At 34.2% G+C, this 21358-nt stretch overlaps 1 protein-coding gene across 2 annotated transcripts in view; it reads right to left on the reverse strand.

Annotated features, from left to right (window-relative positions):
* Positions 1–21358, reverse strand: part of KCNH7 (potassium voltage-gated channel subfamily H member 7) — a 475179-nt gene that overhangs the window by 141362 nt on the left and 312459 nt on the right. For both annotated transcript variants that reach the window (XM_023217328.2, XM_023217329.2), the window contains exon 4: positions 3427–3855. In XM_023217328.2, coding sequence (XP_023073096.1) covers positions 3427–3855 — 429 coding nt within the window. The remainder of the gene's footprint in view (positions 1–3426; positions 3856–21358) is intronic.

Below are 21358 nucleotides of genomic sequence, written 5' to 3' on the forward strand. Positions count from 1 at the left end.
GATCTTGATTACCCAGAATGAATGTGTCTATCAGAAGCTGGGTCCAAAAACCATTAGTAAAGTAACAGCTGCTTGCAAGTAGTTATAAATTACAACTGTACTTATTAAACCTAAAAATTATATATAAAGATTTACCAATTCCAAGAAAACTAACAAAACATTACACTATATAGTTATTACAGCTTTGACCTTCCAAGGCAGAGTATGGCTTGTGCACTGATCTTAGCTGAGATCTTCTTGTTATCCTTCCATGACAATGTAAGTACAGAAATTGGAGTAAATATTTAGAAATTTTTGTAGCAGTTTGGCACAGTAATTTCATGTCTGATTAATCTAATAATAAAACAATTGGGGTTTATATTTTGTGTCTATTTTTTACATTTCATTTTTCTAATAGTACATTTTTATTGAATTCACAAATGTATTGGTCAGTGATGAATTAGAAAACAAAATTCTGGTCTTCATCAAAGATGGTTTGAAAAGTATGGTTCTAAGGTACTTGATAATGTGAATTAAATGAGAGGATAAAGTAAAATATTATTCATTAATGTATCTGCAAAATATTTAAAGTTCTGTGAAGATAGCCTGTACAGGAGAATGTTTTTATTTATTTGAATGAGAAGACAACAATCAGACTTCGAAGTCTTGTGCATTATTTCACCTGTTAATCAGTTACATGAATTCATAAAACTAAAATCACGTCTAAAAGTTTTCCATCTTTCCTTATCAATGGCTCTATTTCTAAAATATACCAAATTATAAAGTGTTAGGAAATGTAGTTTCTTTTTTGCTAATCAGTGATTTTGTAGCTAAAATTGCTCTAAAGATGAAGGATAAAATACCCTCGGAATTTATCAATCTGTAGTCACATGTTGACTATAGCATAATCTGTAAGAAAGTAATACTTTTTTTGAAAACAGCTTACTTTGGGTGAGGGAGAAAAATCGAGGATGATCTAGCACCAAATGTTTACAGTACCTGTACTGAGAAATCCAAAAATATTAAATCATTCTTTCTCATAATTGTATCAGTAACTGTGCACTAAATGGAGATCATATAAATTAAAACAATGAAGTTAAATCAAGAAATCTAATCTAAACTACTTAGCACCACTGTCCAAACACCGGCTAAGTCAGTACAATGCACTGATTATGTATCAGTTTGATTTTCAAATTTATTGTTTTTGAATTTTACTATACTACTGTTAGTATAGAAGTCAGGATCTCTCCAGGGAATCTCTGAAAGGTCAATTTCTGAAAAGTCAGTATGATTGCTAAAAGTGACTACACTAACTAAACTAGCTAAAACATATGCTGGCCATTTGAATTACCATATTGATTTATTAGTCATGTTTAGCCACAGGACTCACTGATCAAAGATCAAATTCTAGTGGTTTCATTTTGTCAGGAAATATTGAGTCTGCCATTACTGAATGGGATAGGGCCTTAGATGATTACCCAATCTGGGAACTGGTCTTGTATTTTCTTTTTTCCTTTTGACCCTTTTTGGCCCACAGATTAAAAGGATGTGCTAATTGCACACTTGTATCTTTTTCTGGCTATTGATTTATCTTTCTTTGAACCTTTTCCTGCCAACTCTTCCTTTCACCTCTTCTGCCTTCTCTGCTTCATGGTGTCCTTTAGATAAAGATCCTCTATACGATTTACTCTTAAGACTTCAGTTTAACTTCAGAGTATGATGGAGCGGATAACTCATTATTTTCTGATCTGCATGATTTTGAAACAGAACTCACAAGCACAGTCCTCTCAACATCACATGGTCTTCTCAATGTCACACCAATATTTATCAAGTATCTGCCATGAAGTAGATAATTGTGCTAGATACTAAGGGTGCAGAGCTCACTATGCCAGAGTGCCTATCCTGGAGGAGCTCAGAGCAACATAATTGTTTGTTTACATATCTGGCAAGAATGACAGACATATAATACACAATAAATATAAAATGCAATCCATGCTATACTATATGTAAATATTGGTTTGCAAACTTGAGTGTGAAATGATTTAATTCTTCTGGTTTGGGAAGGGGGAAATGGATCCCTTAGGCTGAGTGGTAGTGTAAGGAGGGACAAAGTGGGGAAGAGTATTCCAGGCATAACAAAGTAAAGAAGCAATAAAACCATGTTACATTTTTGGGAAAAGGAAAATTATATCCGTGCAGGTGTAGAATAGAGTATGTAGTAGGGAAGGGAGTCTTGCTGGGGCTAGAAATGAGGCTGGAAAAATAAATGTGATCAGCTGACAAAGTACTTAACACCTCACACTAAGAATTAATGTTTTAAAGACAAAACCAGCAGCAGCTTGGACAGCAGGTATCTCAAGAACCCAAATCTATGGGAATCTGAAAAGTGGGCCTGCTGTACCCATGCCGGGAACTTTGATTCTCAGACTCCCTGGGGAAAGTCAAGAGAGTCAACAGACTCCTCCTATGGCAAGGTTTCATGGAGGAGCAGGAGTGAGGGAGGAAAAATATTGCATGAATTTGATTGTAGACTATGGAGACAGGCAGTCCTGAGTTTGAAGCCAGGCTCTGACACTGACTAGCTCTGTAACCTTAGTCTAGTTATTTATGTTATTTATTTAACATATCTAAGCCTCTGTTTCCTCACTTATTAAATGGGGCTTAAAAATGATTCCTAATTTGGGTTTGTTATGAGAGTAAAATGAGACTTAATGTGTGTCAAGCACTTACATTGCCTCAGATATAGTAAGTACTTAACCAATGTTATCAATTACTGTGTTCATGATAAATTGTTTCTGCCATTGCTTTTTAAGTATTCTTAATTTCACTACTGGCTAATAAGAGAATGTGAACATAAAGAGGTCAGGGAGAAATAAACTCTGATTTGCTTTTCCAGTTGATTTTGGTTGAGATCAGGACTTTCAGGATTTTTTTTTCCCTTTACATTTTTCCCCTTCTTCCTACCTACCTTTCACCCCTGTCAGCTTACAGCTTTCTGATCACTCAGTACATCACGGTTCCTACGCTGCTCCCTTTGGAAAGAGTCGGTCAATGAACTAGCCCTCTGATGGCACAAATTCTTTCTTCCAGGGCATGATCATTTGCTAAATGCAGCAAAATTAATTATGCTTGAGATGATAGTGTTCATCACCTAAGCACATGTTACAATAAGCATTAATTAATTAACACTCCATGTGGTAGGCAGATAATGGTTATCATACTATTTCAGAAATACAGATAAAGAAGCCAGAAGAAACTAAACTACTCATTAGGGTTCAAAGAGGAAATCAGTAACAACTCTGAGTGTAGGACTCAGATTTTTAATAGCCTTTAATCACATTTCTTTCCCCAATGCATAGGGATTATTGTTGAAATTTAAAACGATATGCAAATAATCATTTATTACCAGTGAATATACGTTTCCATTTTTAAAAAAATCTAACATACCTTCGCTGGCATGTCGGTCTCTAAATATGTTCTTGGGATGGACACCGAATCCTTCTATATCATGAACTGAAGATGCTCTCCGTATACTACATAAGCTTTCCCTTGATCTGGAATGGGACAGCTGGGAACTTGACTGCAGCATGTCAGGGTAGAGTCGGTCCCATTGTCTTTTGGGAGAGGAATGGTCAAGAGGTCCGGATATATTCACCAAGGGAGAACATTTGCTGGGCTGTATCAAAGCTTTTGTATCATCTGCTTCAGAGGGGCTGCAGCTTTCTTTTGTAGGAGACTTAAAGTGCTTCATGGCTACCGAATCATCACTGTGTTTAGATGAATCAATGACTACCACATCGGGGTCTTCTTGTGGTAAGGACTGCTTTCTGTAAGTGAGAACTCGCAGACCAGGGAACTTGAACCCAAAAAATTTCCCTATAAATGGAGACAGGAGAGAGCATTATTATAAGGCAAATGATATATCTTGTATCAAAAACAAACATTGTTGACTCATTTAAACACCATCTAAAAATAATTATGAATCAATGGTTATAGCTGGAATAAGGGATATTGTAGAAAACTTCTCTGAGACCAATGTGAAGTGTCATATAAGTAATAAGAAAACAGCAAACGATCTTATCATGTTTCTGATGATTAGATCCACACCAGTGACATAAAAGTATTTGGATGACAGGAGACTTTTAGTTTTAATAAAATAAAAACATGCATCCACTATACATCCACTTTTCTAGGGAAATTGAAGGATGAACAGAGTTTTAAGGAAATATGATCTAGGTCATCATAAGTCCAGGGATAGACACAGGAGTGAGTACAGCCTATGTACATGTGTGGGTGATGGAGGGCTAATGTGTTGGAGCAGGCAGGAAGGAAGTGAGGTGAGGTAAAGAATAGACCTTGTATATTTAGAAGATTTGTACTCAATAATATTGTGAGTCAAGTTTGGGTGGAAAAAGTGGGGTTAACTGTGTATGAGAGGTTTATCATTCCATCTGGAATTCTTAAAGACTTTTGGTTTTAAAGAGCGATGCACTGTACTGGTAAAGATTTCTTTTTCCTGTTTTCTTTTCTTTTTTTGGCTCCAAAATTGGATAATACGACATATAATGTTATGTCTGTCTCAGAGTGGCTGATTCAGAAGGACAACTAAATATAAACTTTAAAGAGCAGATGTTAAAAATTAAAATATTAACTATAAAATAACATTAAAATATTAAACTTTAATTGTTAGGTATATAAACTCACTAGTAGTAAAAACTGCAAAGTAAAACAAGAGGATATAATTTTTCTAGTCTTCAATTTTGCAGTAAATGAAAGAAAGCATAACATCTAGTGCTGGCAAAGAATGCTGGGGGGCATTCTGACATTTTGGTGGTGGGATTGCAGATTACTACAAACTCTTTGGAAAGTCTTCAGACAGTATCTATTAAAATGAAAAAACATACACTTTTATTTTGACTCAGTTATCCACATGTGGGATATTGCAAAGGCATAAAAATGAGAAACAATTGGATTATCCATTAGAAGGAGAATTACTGAATAAATTATGGCATTTTTATTATTTGGAATCCTATGATATTCTTTAAAAGGTTGCTCAAATATAATGTTAAGTTAAAAAAAAGCAACTTTAAATTCCATGTGTTCATATAAATTTTCATCAAAATAAAACAACAGCTTGTATTTGTTCATATATTTGTATTGAAAGTTTCAAACTTTTAATGTTGACTAGCTCAGTGGGTGGGTTTGGAAGTAGGGAGGTATAGTGTATTGCATTCTTCTTTATATATCTTTTTTTATGTCAAGCATGCATTCGTTTATAAACTAAAACAACTAATAAAGTAAAACTTTCACTCCTCAAATAACATAAAAACAGAGGACAAAGCCTCCAAACAATAATCTGTCATTTTTATTGTCCCCACAGTAGTCTAGGTCCACATTATCCATGGCTTTACAATTACACACTGACCTTAAGGTCAGTCAACTTGGATCTTTGAGTTGCAATATTAACTACCTTCTTATATTATTTAAATGTCATAGACACCATTATCTTTAATAGATTTACTATGAACTTTTCCTCAATGCATTAAAGATGCTTCTAAAACATGGAAGAACACTCTCAAAACTCACAAACATTTCTCCATGTTGAGTATACTCTCCCAGTGGATGTTTTTTTTTTTCTACATGCACATATTCAATTCTGTCTTCAGTCCAATGACTCCTAAATATATATCTCCAGCCCAGACCTCTCCTCTGCATTCCAAAACTGTATATCTAATAGATTCATCAACATCTCCACTTGAAAGACACATTACAATCTTATAACAAGTCCAATTTCATAATCTGACCCTTCAAGCCCAGGCTTTTGTTTTCTTCCTTTTTTTTTTTTTTTTTTTTTTTTTGTGAATGGTATCACAATCCATCCAGTCATATAAACCTGAGATTTGGGGACCATTCTAGATACTGTTCTCTCTCTCCCACTCATCCCCAATATTCCATTAATATCAATCCCTTAATTGTGTTCATTTTGCCTCCTGAATGTCTATTTTCATTTCTCTCATCTTCACTGCTGCTACATCTTTCCAAGATACTATACTGGTTCACATGATTTCCTGCAAAAGAATGCCAGTCACTCTTCACATTTGTACCTTTATTGTCCACCCTTAAAAATAATAATTTTGATCTTTTAAAAAATTCAGAGGATGGGCACAGTGGTTTATGCCTGCAATGCCAGCACTTTGTGAAGAAAAGGTGTAATGATCTCTAGAGGTCAGCTGTTTGAGACAAATCTGGGCAACAGAGCAAGACCCCCCATCTCTACAAAAAAAAAAAAAAAAATAGCTAGGTATGGTGGTATATGCCTGTAGTCCTAGCCACTCAGGAGGCTGCGGTGGGAGGACAGATTGAGCCTATAAGTTTGAGGCTACAGTGAGCTATGATTGAGCCACTGCATCCTAGCCTAAGTGACAGAGAGAGACCCTATCTCTAAAGAAAGAAAAATTAATATATGATTATGTAAACTATTGCACAATTCCACCCTTCCCCTGCTACCAATAACTTTCTCTTTGGGGATGGAAGACAAAACTATCTCCATCCTGCAGCTTCATCTCTGTTCCTTGCTCTCTAGAACCCAGTCATATGGAATTTTAATTCCCCTGGAGGCCTGTGCTTCTTTCAGATTCATGGCTTCTTTCTGTTTGATCCTTTTTACTTCACCTACTGAGCTCATCCTTTAGATTTCAGCACCAAAGTGATTTCATGGAGAAGCTTTTCCTTCCTTCTGAACAGGTTACCACCCCTTTCATAGCTTTCACCACAGTTCATAACTATGCACTTGTTGATTTTCTGTTTAAAATTTTTTTCCATGACTGGACCATAGGCCTCAGAAGGGCAGGATCCCAGGCTATTTTCCTCACCATTGAGTCCCAGCTCTGACCGAATGACTTGGCATGGTAAATGAATTTTCACAAACAGATTCTAAACTGAACTCAGAATGTGCTCGATTTTGACTGTAGGAAAACTAGACTATTTAATTGCTCTGGTCACCATAATTAGAGAATTTTAACCTCCTGGAATTGTACTGACTGACATTTAACAAAAAATATTGATTGAGTAGAACTCAACAGTTCATGGAAAAGGGTGAACTCTATACCATGTCCTCTCTATTTGATTTAACTCATCTATGAGGTTTATGTAAAATACCTGTTACAGAAAATTTGAGAATTTAAGAAGGCCAATTTATTATTGTAAGCCTTCATTTGTGGTCTAGCAGTTAATGATGATACAAATCATTGAAACAGAATTAAACATTTTTATCATTAATTATTACGGACCTATAGTTGTACACATTTATGAAGTACATGTAATATTTTGATACAAGAATATATTGTATAATGATTAAATCAGTGTAATTGGGATATCCATCATCTCAAGCATGTACCATTTTTTGTGTCAGAAACATTCCACTTCTACTCTTTCAGTTATTTTGAAATATTCGATAAATAATTGTTAACTATTGTTGCTCTAAAGTGCTACCAAACACCAGATCTAATTCCTTCTATCTAACTGTATTTTGGTGCCCATTACTCATCCCCACTTTATCCACCATGCCCTACCCTAGTACCCTTCCTATCCTCTGGTAACCATCATTCAACTACTTATCTCTGTGGTAGAAGACATGACAATATACAGACAAACCACAAGTACATTCAACATTAAACTCTGGATTAATAAGACAAAGACAAGAGTAACCAATCTGTGCAAAGAAGATTAAGTGACAGTTCATCGTGATAACTGTTTTGCAAGCATTCTTACATATCTCTACTAATACCTTTTATATGCTCAAGTAAATTGCCAAGTTGAAAATCAGTGAACTGCATCCAAGTCATTTGATTAGTCTTTAATGCACATGAAATTGAGTTTCAAAGCAGTTTACAAATCAATTCTGCAAGCTTATTACAATGCATTGAAAGGCAATGACTACTTTTATTAATTTTTCGTCATTTACTTCACACTCCTCCTTTAAAAAACAATTCACTGGCTTTCTTAAATTAATGACCACATAGGCATTTAGTTCATTCCTATAGTTTAGTCATATCCAGTGTGGTACAGATGGTCTTTTCTGCATCACTAGGTTAATAGGACCATGTTATACTGCATTACAGATTTAGTTGTCTAACTGTAGTTCATGCGGAAAGAATGCACATTGAGAATTTTGCTCAATGCTAGCACTTTCAGGCATGAAATATAAAACATAGATGAGTGTAATCCTGTTATGGATCTTAACACTGAAAAACATCCGTGCAAGTTAAGTCTTCAGATTTTATTATATTTGATTTCTAACTTGAATAATTAAAATAGATACTATTTAACCTATTTACTATAATGCTCAATAAAAGTGAAATAAGAGAAACAGAAAAAGGTTTTGCACACACTTTTACACATTTCCAGAAAGAATTACAAGTACTGGTAAATGACTTACATGATTACGATTTTGTTTAAACACATCCTTTTCATCTAAGAAGGCATACAGTTGTTAATATACATGAATATAATTATAGTAGTTATAATTAACTACTAGCATAATGTCTTTCTCAGGACATGTCATTTTTGTGAAGATGCTGAATATAAATTTAGAGGGCGCATCTTCATCAATCCTGTCATATATAACTAACAACTTTTTAGTTCTCAACCAAGAAAACATAGCTATTCCCATCATCTTTCTCTGTGAAAAGTCTATAATTATAACTTTAATGTATGCATGCAAAAATGTTAAATATTTTGCCAAATTCATACAGAAAATTCATGTCAGGTTAGCATAAAACAGCAGTTTCCTTGATTTAATTTTAGTTTTACCCAAGGTTTGGTGTTTTCTTGGGTCATAAATAGCCACATGAGAATCTAATGAAAATCCTGATTTCTCTTTGAAATAAATGTAGATAAATGCATACACACAATTTTGCTTATGATTTCAGAAGTTGAATAACTAACTCCCCTCCTCCAACCAAAGCCCTTCAACATTGACCTCCCCTAAGATCCCCCAGGATTCGTTGATTCTTGATATTCCTTTTAGTTTTGAATTTATTTGCTGACATATTTGTGCTAGTCACATTTCTCATAAAATTATAATGATCACAACTACATTTATAACCTATCTCCTATGGTAATGGGGCTTTAGAAATTGGCTTTACTAAACTTTTCCAATTTGAGAAGACCTCATCAATCTGCTGCTATTATTCTTTCCCTCTCCCTCTTTGTTTCTCTCTCTCCCCACTTCTTTCCTGTGTGAATTGATTCTCATCTATTACAGTTTGGAAGTAAACTATTACACCCATTTTTGACTTCAAGCAATTCTTCTAACTTAAGACTACATTTAGGGATATTAGAAACAATAATTTTCTTGTGGAAAAACAAAAAAATCTCTGCAGAATTCTCCGTCTATTTTCAATCATTGATTTTTCTCACAACACAATGGCAAGTTTCCAATCATTTCCTTCATTCAATTTTTCATCATTTCTATACATTCTTAGAACCTTGATTATGTCATATTTTTACTGCAAAAACCCAGTTAAATATAATTAGAAGCAGTTTAGTCCTGCCTGGTTCCGCTAGGTTGAAGTATGGACTGAAAAGTAGAGAGAAACTTAAGTTCAAGTAGTCAAGCAAATTAGAGACCATGGTGAAACAGGAGAGGATCTGTGTGGGGAGTAAAGTGAGGTTTGTTGTAAAGGCCATAAGCAGAGATCTGTCCCCTCACAAAGGGTTGGGGTGGTGGGAGGGTATCTTAGATTGGATTCTGGAGAGTAGATTGTGGAAAGGCTTACTGAGGGAGTACTCTCATGTCTATTATGTTATGTCTATTAAAAAGGTAGGATTAAGAAGAGAAAGTTGAACTGCTTTTCATATGCAGCTGAAGCTTTGGCCAATCCTCCTGGAGCTCAAATGCAGGAATATGCCCTTCAGAGTTCTGCCAAATTGAAGTCAGAGTACCTGGCCTTTGCTTCCCTGTATCTACCAGTCACTGGTTAAAGCCACACCATGGGAAAGGCCATAATGCTGGGTAAGGTGGTTTCCTGCCTTAGACCACAATTTCTAGGGAGGGGTGGCAGTGTATCTGGAACAGCTGATATTTCCAGCAGCTGGGCTGTCTCAGCCTTAAGGAAGATATCTGGGCTTAGGGCCACAGCATCCAGTACAGAGAGAAAAATGTAGCCATCTTTTGGCCTGAAAAATTATGATCTGAATTAAGCCTACAGTCACCTATTACCACACAAAATAAGGATGTGTGAATTGGTATCTGTGTACCTTTCTGATGTCAGAGTACTTACAAGCCTGACATTAAATTTGAAGCCTTAAAATCAGTGTGAGAATTTTCTCCAACCACATAACTCTGGATTTGCAGAGAAACACGACTTTAACTCCTGAATCAGAGAGAGAAGAAAATCAAATTTGGTGGGATAAACAGAGATAATGACTAACATAGTTGCCTTTTTCTTTTTTGGAAGAAAATTTTCATAGAGGGATCCTGCAAGGACATGAGTCTCTCCTACTCCTACATATGTAGGAAGGTATGTAATGTTGCCTATGAGCTGGTAGAACAACTCAGAATATTGTCAAAGAAGGATGTAGATAGCAGTAGACTGGGAAAGATTATCATTCAATGTGAACTCAGTTTTAGCCAAGTGGCTACCCTGATTAGTGGGTGACAAATGTTCCACTGTAGCCAGAGCAGGCCTAGTGTCAGCGATAACAAAAGATCACCAGGGAGTCTACTGACCTAGTAAACTTGAAGCTAGATACGAGATTCTGTTAAGGAGCAGATCAGATCGGTAATGCCATGAAAGGCTAAGAATCCTGTGACATTTCCTAGGGTATTAGATACCAGAGAAAAAAGAAAGATCTTACAGTGAGCAGTAAGGATGGGATCTAATTGGAATCTGTAAGTTATGTGAGTTAAAGGCAGTAAGTGGAGGTTGGAGGAGTCAGTGCTGTAGCAAGGCATGAGAACAATTACAGGAGCTGCAGCAGCAACAGAGCACTTCCGTAAACATGTTCACAAATGTTGACGGTATCTGAGGGACACTACTTGTGATCTGGCTGGGTCATCACGAGAGCAAAGAAGCAAGAAACATGAATTTGGATAAGGGGGATAGGGCAGAAGACAGGACAAGGTGGTGGACTGCTTTCAGCCTCTTAGGGTTAAAATCTCTCAGTGAGAGGGGATTGGGAATGAAAGCAAACACAGCAGCATAATATACACCTAATTAAGTTTCTATGTGCTTAAAATAAGAGCTTAGTAAATCAATGCATGCAATACCCATACTTTCTTTTTGATAGATTCCTTCCGTTTGTAAATGTCAAATTAAAAAGTCCATTCAAGTCCTGTGAAAGTGATAACGTCTTAACCAAAATGGAGCATGGATGATCATGTTTGTAGTATCACATAAACAGATACTCTCTTGATGGACTGTTCCAAACACAAATGGTACAGACACCAGTTACCCAAATGCTGTATGAATAGGGACTGCACTGATTTGGGTGTTGCTAGGTAACAAAATTTTCCAAATTATACTCACATGGGGGCTCTCTGGTGTGGATATACCAATTTGGGCATTCATTAACATCCATTGTTAATGAGGAAATAATGTATTTTTTTCAACTACTAGCAATTTTCTTGATCTTAGAAATAGATACTTTGTTCAAACCCCGGGGGTTGGGAAAGGCACATGACATAAAATTTATTGCAACTATGACTAAACTTTCCTCAGATTTGTTTTTTGCAACCATGCCATATTTCCTTTTTCATCAAATTTAATCTTTAAAAAGAGGAAACTTCCAAATACAGGAGAATAGTAAACATTAGTTACAGTGTAAAACCTTTAATTAAATTCATCTGAATAACAGATTGTTTCTATAGTAATGCTTACTGAATGGGAAACTCTATATTACTATTGCAGCTCTTCATCTTCAAATTAAAGAGTGACTTTCAGCTCCAGTGGAGAAGAGTAAAAACACTCTAAAAGCACTTTTATAAACCAGCTCTATGGAAAATTTCTTTGTTCCTTAGCTTGAGGTCTAAAAACTGAGATACAAATTTGAGGGAGTAATGTAGCTATTGAGGCAAATGTGTATTTTATGTGTCAATTATCCAGAGTATTGAGTCCAAAGCATATGGATAAAATTTTAGTGGCTTAAATTAGCTAGATAATTGCCTAAATTATCAATTATATTTTGTGTGGATAGGTTTAGCTTCAGTTGAAGCTTTTAGAATAATTCAAAATTTTAGTAAGTGTAAAAGTAAAATTATCTTTGATTTGGAAAGTGTAATTTTAATCTTTTCAAAAATAATGGATATCCTTTATAGTACTTTAATAAGATTAAATGAAAAAGTACACTTTAAAAAAATACTATGAGTATAAGATACTTCAGAAATTTCTGTTTTTTTTACATTTATTTTCACTTAAAATTATTTTTATAGTTCTATCTAAACATTCATTAACCTAAACCATGGTTTTCAAACTTTCTTGGGCATCAGAATGACTTGAAGTGTTTGTTAAAACACAGGTTGGTGAATTTCTGAGTTTCTGAATCAGTTGTTCTGGTGTAGGGCCCAAGAACTTGCATTTCAAACACATTGCAAGGTGACGTTGATGGTCTCACACTTGAAGAACCACTGATAGGCAATCTGAGTAATGCCCATTCAGCAGGAAAAAAGTAGCTTAATTATTAAAGGAAAAAAATAACTTTTTATGTCTTCTACAAATATGTACTGGATACTTAGTATTTGCAAAATACTAAGTCTAAATGAAAGAAAATAAAATGTCCCTACTATGAAGTAGAGCTGTAGGGTTATGGGCCACTTCGAATAAGATAAAGATGTTCTCCAGTTTTCCAGTCTTCACTTATCTCTATATTTTTTTACTCCTGGCCTTCTTCATTCATGTTACTTGTTTACTAGCAAACAGATGTGACCAATGTGGTAGTGGAGACAGGTATGAGGTATTATGATGTCACAGGGGCAGGAACATGTGGACCCATGTGGGCACGTTAAGCATGTGCCACAGATGAAGAGTCCTTTGGAATAGGTATGCTAGAAGAAGGAAAGCATTTTAGTGGAAGGGACACCACATGATACAAATTAGGTGGCATAAAGTGAATGAAAAGGAACCCCCACTAAAATATGGGATGTGATGGGAAATTAGGCTGAAGAAGTATCAGAAGCTATATCATGATAGATTGATTGTATTATGCATGCACAGGGCTTTGGAGTCTTATATTTTAGGCAATAGAGGACAATTGTAAAAGACATAGACAGTGGAGGATTATGACGTGATGTACAGCAATATAACATGTAATCCTGAAGAAAAGAAGCTTAAAGCAGGAATACCAATTATGAGACTATTATATCAGTCCAAGAAAGATGTGTTGAGGGTCTGAGTAGGACAATTATAGCGGGCTATGTGAAAGAGATAGTTAAGAGGTGTTTCATAGACTTTGAAACCTTTGGTTGGGAGAATAGAGGATTAGATAGAAGGAGTTTAATATCATGTCCAGGTTTCTGGCTTGGAAGCTTTGGATAATGATTCTATTCATAATTTATGAAAAGGAACAGTTTTTGGTTGGGATGAAATGGATGGTAGCTGAGGATGGAAAGGTAGTTCTTAGCTTGAAATGCTAAATCGCCCAGAAATACTAAAATCTTCTAAATGATATGTCTAGTGGGATATATGAGGTTATAAGTAAGGCTAAAGAAAGATAATGAGCTGGAGATAATGATTTGTGAGAAGGTCTTTACCCTGTAAGTAAAGGATGAGGTTGCCCAAGCAGGGTATATAGAGATGACTGAGAAGGAAGGAATATTAAAAGCAGTTCCCAGGGGAGAAACAAATAGCTTTTAAGAGTAGAGTAAGAGAAACAAACAAATGGTACTGAAATAGCTATTACAGAGGTGGAAAGACTCAAGGGAATGTGGTGACATGGAATGTAAAAGAAGGGAATACAACTTAAGTACCACTTTTTGTTTAATTTATGTTCCCCCAATCCCTTCAAGAAATGTTTAGAAAATTAAAAAGTGTGCATGTATCTGTGTGTGAATCAAAGTATGATACTAGATTAATGCTACAGAAGACATATGAAATTCAAATGTAGTTTTCAATAATTTAAAGTGAAACAAAAATAATTTATCTAAAACAGTAAAAGTGAAAACCTCTTATACTTGATGACAGTTAACTCGGGCATTAATCACGTAAACAAGAACGCATAATTTGTTTCTCCTCCATTTTTCACAAATATTCTTTTTTTTGGTTGTTTGTTTGTTTTTTCTTTTTTTTTGAGACAGAGTCTCGCTGTGTCGCCCAGGCTGGAGTGCAGTGGCCGGATCTCAGCTCACTGCAAGCTCCGCTTCCTGGGTTTAGGCCATTCTCCTGCCTCAGCCTCCCGAGTAGCTGGGACGACAGGCACCCGCCACCTCGCCGGGCTAGTTTTTTGTATTTTTTAGTAGAGACGGGGTTTCACCGTGTTAGCCAGGATGGTCTCGATCTCCTGACTTCGTGATCCGCCCGTCTCGGCCTCCCAAAGTGCTGGGATTACAGGCTTGAGCCACCGTCCCCGGCCCATTTTTCACAAATATTCTACATCATCAAATATTACAGCTGAAAAGAAGAGAAGCTCACTTTTCCATTACTATTGGCTCCTTTAAATGTGGCCCCTTATGCTTGGTAGGGAATGCACAATTTTCTCTTTCACTCTGTATTATTTCCATTTATTAGATTGCAAACTTTTTACAGAAGACTTCGGTGAGAAAGTGTTCAATTTCATCTTTTATTTGGTATTTATATCTATTATGTAGCAATTAATTGGCTCAAATTATTCAGTATTTATCAAAATTTGATAAGATTTATCAACATAACACTTTCTTCTGTATTTGCTTCATTTCAGGGGACATAAGTCATCTAATTGTGGCTAATTCCATGTCTTCTACAGGTAATAAATTTATGAAAAATTAGGTCTTCTCAGAGAAAGCTGCTCACTTTTTTTGTGTAGAGTTCCTGGCTCTGAAACTAGGTATTTGTACGAGAAATGATCCACCACTTAATTCAATATAAAATAAGTCTCTCAGTTTTCAGAATATATGGAGCCCAATGTATCATAATGCCTTTCTATAATCCAAATTTTCTACTGTGTATTTACCTCCTTTTCTTTACTTAATCTTCATAATTTAATACCTCCCTTTTTTTGAAGCTATGCTTCTTGTGTAGTCATGTCACATCTCTTCCTTTATTTTGTCTCTGTTTCAATAGAGGTATTTAAATTTTCAGAAAATCACATCTTCCCAAACACACGACAACCTTTTTCTTATTACTCTCACTGAAATCCTGCCACTCTGAGGATTTCTGAGACACGCATGTGCACACACACACACCCACACACACAATTACAAACACTTTGGTAAGAGAGTAAGCATAGGTTAAAAGGAAATGCCAGTTTAAAATTTGCCTTTGTGAATACCACTGTATACTTCTTTGTAACCATACTTTTATTTAAGATCATTTCAAGTAATACAGAAGCTGGTAGTTACAATGTAGGTTTTGAAGTAATAATATTACAATTTTGAAGGTAAGACGTGTCTGCTAAAATAGGTGCATCAGATTTTTCTATTCTTTATTTTTTTAAAAGTGGCTATCACTGGGGAACAACAGTGTTTGAAATAGCCAATATCATTATTTTACACTGGTAGTAACATTATACTTCAAAGAAAAAATATCAGCAGGGGTTTGCCAAAGATGAGAAAAAATATGAAGTAGAAATTGGATAGTATCAGAAGGTACAAAGCATAATTTGTCTCTCTTTAACTTTTCTGCTTGATTTAACAATCCATTCTTCAAAAACTGACACCAAGTAAAAGGAAATCTTGGTCATATAATGATGGAAGGGTGTAATCAAAACCGATATACAGGTGGTAAATAATGGGCCTTTATAATGCTCTGGAATAATTTTGTCTGCATATTTGTACTCTCTTCAATGATTCCCTGTATGAGTGATGGCTAAAACATAGGGAAACCACTTAGGTTCACAAAATAAGAAGCAGAATCTCTACTGCATTTGTTATAACTTGTACATAAGACTTTATTTTAATCAGAATATAAAGTTGCATAAATTGTGTATTATATCCCAGAGGCTACTGTAAAGACTATCTTCCATTTAGGATTTCAAGGTTTCAATTCTCCATTTACATTTCAGTTTTAAATATACACATTATCTTTTTTAAAAGTCCCCTTCTCTGCCATGTTGCTGATGTACCCTCCTTTTTTCACTTCCATCCAATTTGATGGACAATGAAATACAACTATTCGGTGGGAAAATATAAGGATTTGAGAAGACATTGAAGAAACTAAACTAGGTATCCACCATCTAAACAAATTACATTATTGGTATTCATGACAGAAATAGAGGTTGACATTAGAAGTGTACTCCCAGGAATCATTCATTAATGATTGCGTTTGTTAGTGGAAAGTATAAGAAAATCAAAACAGTCATCAACTTTGGGATCAAGACTTTGGGGGTAAGAATAGTATTTTACGGTAGCTCAATTTTTTTCTAAATATGTCATCTGGAAGACTGATGAATTAGTAATTCTGATAGAGTTTTCTCCAAGTGTAATACTGTTCAGGGTAAAACATTTAGAATATTAGAATCTCATTACATTAATATATTTGTGCCAATATTGCTTTAAAAGAATATTGTACTGTCATTTAGACACACATAAAGAAAAAATTGCTATTATGAAAAATTATCAGCTGAGGTATGTTTGATTTGGTATTATACTTAGGTTTACAAAATAGGCTTTTGGGACCATGTTTTTCATTATATGCATATTTTTCTATCTTAATTTATACACAGTGTAACAATTTCCTTTCTCAAATATTAAAGTTTTGTGATAAGGCTTCCAGCTTCCCATAGATAATGACAGATACCTAAATTACCAAATCCTCATGGATCCCGATATAAACCTTTGAGATTTAATAAAGGAGGAGTCAAATAAAAGTACCCATAAACCACGTCTATGGACTAACTAGAGAAAGACAACTTACAGACTTTTATTTACATGTAGGTGGGGGATTTGCTAATACCAGCAAAATTGGCTCAGAAGGGCACACTGCAATAGAGAGTCAAGGTGAAACTAAATGAAGAAAAGAGGAGTACAGAAGTCTCCCTGGAGTGATGGAACACTTATTAAACAGAGTTCACCTTCAGCAGAAGAGGACCTCACACTGAGTATGAAATCTCAAGATCAGGTCTGTAACATGAGCACCAGTTCCTGGAGAGACAATAGAAGGGGCTTAAAAAGTGCACAAGACCCGGATACTGGAGTCACTTAACAATGGATAGTCAAGCAGGTTGACATCAGACTACTTGTCAGCAACAGTTGATGTAAGAAAAGAATGAAACAATATCTACCAGAGTCAGAAGGCATATAATATGGACCAAATACTATGTCATATCTACCTAGGCTCTCCTTCAAATGTCAAAGTGATATAAAAACATGTTAAACACGAGATAACTCTTAAACTATTTTACCCCCACATGTTTCCCAAAGGGGATATACTTCATCTAAGAAGCTGTGTTTGGGGAATCTCTGACAAAACGACAGTCATGAATACATTTCACTAGAAATTTGAGGCCAAAAGAAATGTAAGAAGTATATACACATTACCTACTTGACAAGCTAGAAATACCATATCCCAACAAAATGGGAGGGAGAGGAGAAGAAAATAGACAAACTCACTGAGTGCCTTACTGGTAACAGATGAGAGTCAAGTGATGTTGTTTTAAACTGACACACTGAGTGGCAGGAGACTAAGGACACTCAGGAGCACAAAGATGAGCCTTAAGAAATAGAATATTGTTGATGAAAACTGCATGGTGGGAAGAAGAAGAAAAGGATTATAAGCTATTAGGTTGGTGCAAAAGTAATTGAGGTTTTTGCCATAATAATTTTATTTTTGCTCAAAGTAGGGAAACAAAATGTATTGACTGAGGAAGAGGAAAGAGTTAAGGATAGTATATAACATTTTCTTATAAAGATAACCAGTGGAAAACTATAAATTTTTCCCAAATACCAAAAAAAAAAAACCCAAAAAACTCCAAAGCAGAATCAAAGAACAACAACAACAAAAAATCAGTTTTTAAAAGGGCAAAGAAAAGATAACATAATGAAATACTTCAAGAGAGTATATTTAACATAGAATACGTTAGTACCAAGAAAACAAACATATCTATTGCATCAATAAATGTAAATACCTATTGTAGTTATAATTAATTACAGTATAAGTATTATTTTCTGATAAGCAATAAAGTAAAGCTTCACACTGCATAAAACCCGCACACTGTATAAAAAAGACACAACCAAAACAAAGGGAAATCACTAAAAGGTGACTTTAAACAGCAAGAAAATGGAAAAAAGAAAAGACTCAAGTGTCATGATTTAAGATACAGTAGAATTTAGGTGGAAAATTAGTAAACAAAAAATAAGATACTTTATAATGCTAAATGCTACTTTATACTAATAACATAAGATATATGACCATGAAATGTGAATATCTATGAAATAAACAAGAGCAGCAATATTCATAAAACAGAAATTGCAAGAGATAGAATGAAAAATACCAAGAAATATCCTAACAGTAGAAGACTTTAATAAACTTTCTTAAATCCAAGACATATCTGGAGGACAGGAAATAAGTAAGGATATAGAAGACAGCATAATAATAAGGCAGAGTTTTAAAAAGTAGATATCAACTTTTATAGCTTGATATTCTGCAATATCACTCTCTTTTCATATTCACATGACATAATCATGAAAATTGATCAAATAATAAATATTGGGCAAATTTTAGACAATTACAAAAAGAGAAATAATACAAACAGGACTTTGTGACTGTAAGACAATAAAACCAGAAATTTTTAACAAAAAATAATACTTTAAAAATACCTTTCCTACTGGGAAACTAAAAACTATATTAAACAACTCAAGTTAAGAACTAGGAAAACAAAAGTTGCATTTTTTTCTAGGAAAAATAATATTACATTTCTAAATTCATGGGGTATAGCTTACACAGTGCTTAAGTAAAAATATATAGCCTTTAAATCATATACCAAAAAACTGAAAGAGTGAAAATAAATCAATGCAATAAAAAAGAGGCAACAAAGTAAGCTGATAAAAACCGAATTAAAAAACATAAAAGCAACATTTTGTGAGTTTGAAAACTAATAGAATTAATAAACCAATAAAAGTTAGGTCTTTGGGAAAAAAGCTACTGACTAATCAACAATTTTAAATGGAGAAAACAATAGTAAAAGAAATTTCAAGGAAAAAAACTATAGGAACAGAGGATTTAAAAAATCATAAAATACTACCTTGCATAATTCTATTAAAACAAAATATAAATATTTACGTGAAATAATTTCTAGGGAAATAACGTCTAGCAAAACTGAAACTAGTTAAGATTGATAATTTGAGTAGACTATTATTAAAGAAGAAAAATAAATTTGTCAAGGAGCTACTTCACCAACAAGTACCACAAGTAAGTACCTCGATGACTTTACAGGGGAGTCACACAGAACTTTTAAAGTCTAGATAATCCTCAAACTATTTAAATGCTTCAATAGCGTACAAAAAGGGGAATAAACTCTCCATTATTTTTTGAAGGAATTATAATGTTGATACCAACACCTTAGAAAATTGCACATATGCAGGCAAAAATTATAGATCACTCTCCCATTGGATATTGATACAAACTGCAAAATTAATGTAGGTTAAGAGAACCCAACAATGTATTACTAAATGAAATATAACATTCTTCCGGGGATGCAAGAATGGTTTATATTAGTAACTTCATTTATAAAATGTATTAAAAAATAAGGAAAAGGATAATACACTCATTTCCACAGAGGCTAAAAAAGGCATCATACAAATTTCAGCACCCATTCTTAAAAAATTTAAGTCAGTGGAAACTTTCTTAAAATTATAAAGCACATACAACTCAACTGACATGTCATTATTTCAATTAATGGGGAATGTTTGAATTAAAGGCATTCGCACAACAACCAGAGCCAGGTGTACTGTTCACGATTGATTTCTTTTTAATGATACCTTGGAGGTAATAGCCAGCACATTTTGACGAGAGAAAACTATGAGATGTACAAGAATTGGAAAGGAAATATAAAACAATTTCTATTTTATGTGATAGAATATTTGAAAAATTACTAAAAGTCAATGTATAAGTCACTGTAAACTAAGAATTAGTAAACTAAGATAGTTCGATGTAAAATTAACGTATTCAGAAAGAAAAGTTACTTTTATAAAAAAATACAATGGGGAAAAAAAGGCCCATTTATAATAGCAGCAACAACAAAAGTTAAATGCCAAAGAGCAAAGTAAACAAGTGAGGAGAATTTTAAGAAATTCCTGAAAGACACAAAAATTAGACTTAGAAAATAAAAATACGTACTATATATTTTTAAATAGAATAACAATATTACAGAGACATCAGTTATCTTCAAGTTAACTTATACAATTAATGTGAATCCAATAAAAATATTAAATATTTTTTTCTAGCTGTAGAAAATTTTTTTCTAAAGTTCACGTGGAAAATTAATCAAAAAATAACCTCAATCTTCTGAAAATTAATACCAAATAATAAGGAATGATGCTATATTAGTTATTTATTGTATATATAAACTGTATGATTCTGAGGGATAGATAGACCAACAGAACAGAATAGAAAATCCAGGAGTAGATCCAAGCACATATGGAAGTTTAGTGTATAATAAAGGTGGCATCTTAAATTACTGGAGAAAAGATAGACTTTTTAATAAATAATGTTAGAACAATGAGTGAGCCATTGAGAAAAAGATAAATTAACTGTATACCCTGCACTATACACCAAAATAAGCTTACAATGCATCAGAGATCCTAAAAAATGAAATCATACAAGTTCCGGGGAAAGGAAGTGATTTATTTAGAACCTTGGAGTGGTTCAAGCTTTTCTAATTATGTCTCAAAAATTCAGATGCAACAAAGGAAAGAGTTATAAATTTAGACACATTACCAAAAATCACTTTAAATAACAAAAATTATGAAAAAGATAAAAGATACACTATTTTCTAAGTAAGCTATTTGCAGCTAATTTACAAATTGACCAGATAGAGAATAAACAACCAAAATGTATAAAAGAAATGAACAGTTGATAAAGAAATGTCCTTTGTGCTTAAATATATGAACCTTACTCATAGAATAAATATAAACTAAACGAATTGAGGTACTAGTTCTCACTTATGATGATGACAATTGTTGAAAAAACTGATTCTGACTCTCTTTGTTGGCAGAGTTTTGGGGAAAAGTGCTAATTCATGGCTGCTGGTA

The sequence above is a fragment of the Piliocolobus tephrosceles genome, chromosome 11, assembly GCF_002776525.5.
Source record: "Piliocolobus tephrosceles isolate RC106 chromosome 11, ASM277652v3, whole genome shotgun sequence".
NCBI lineage: Eukaryota > Metazoa > Chordata > Mammalia > Primates > Cercopithecidae > Piliocolobus > Piliocolobus tephrosceles.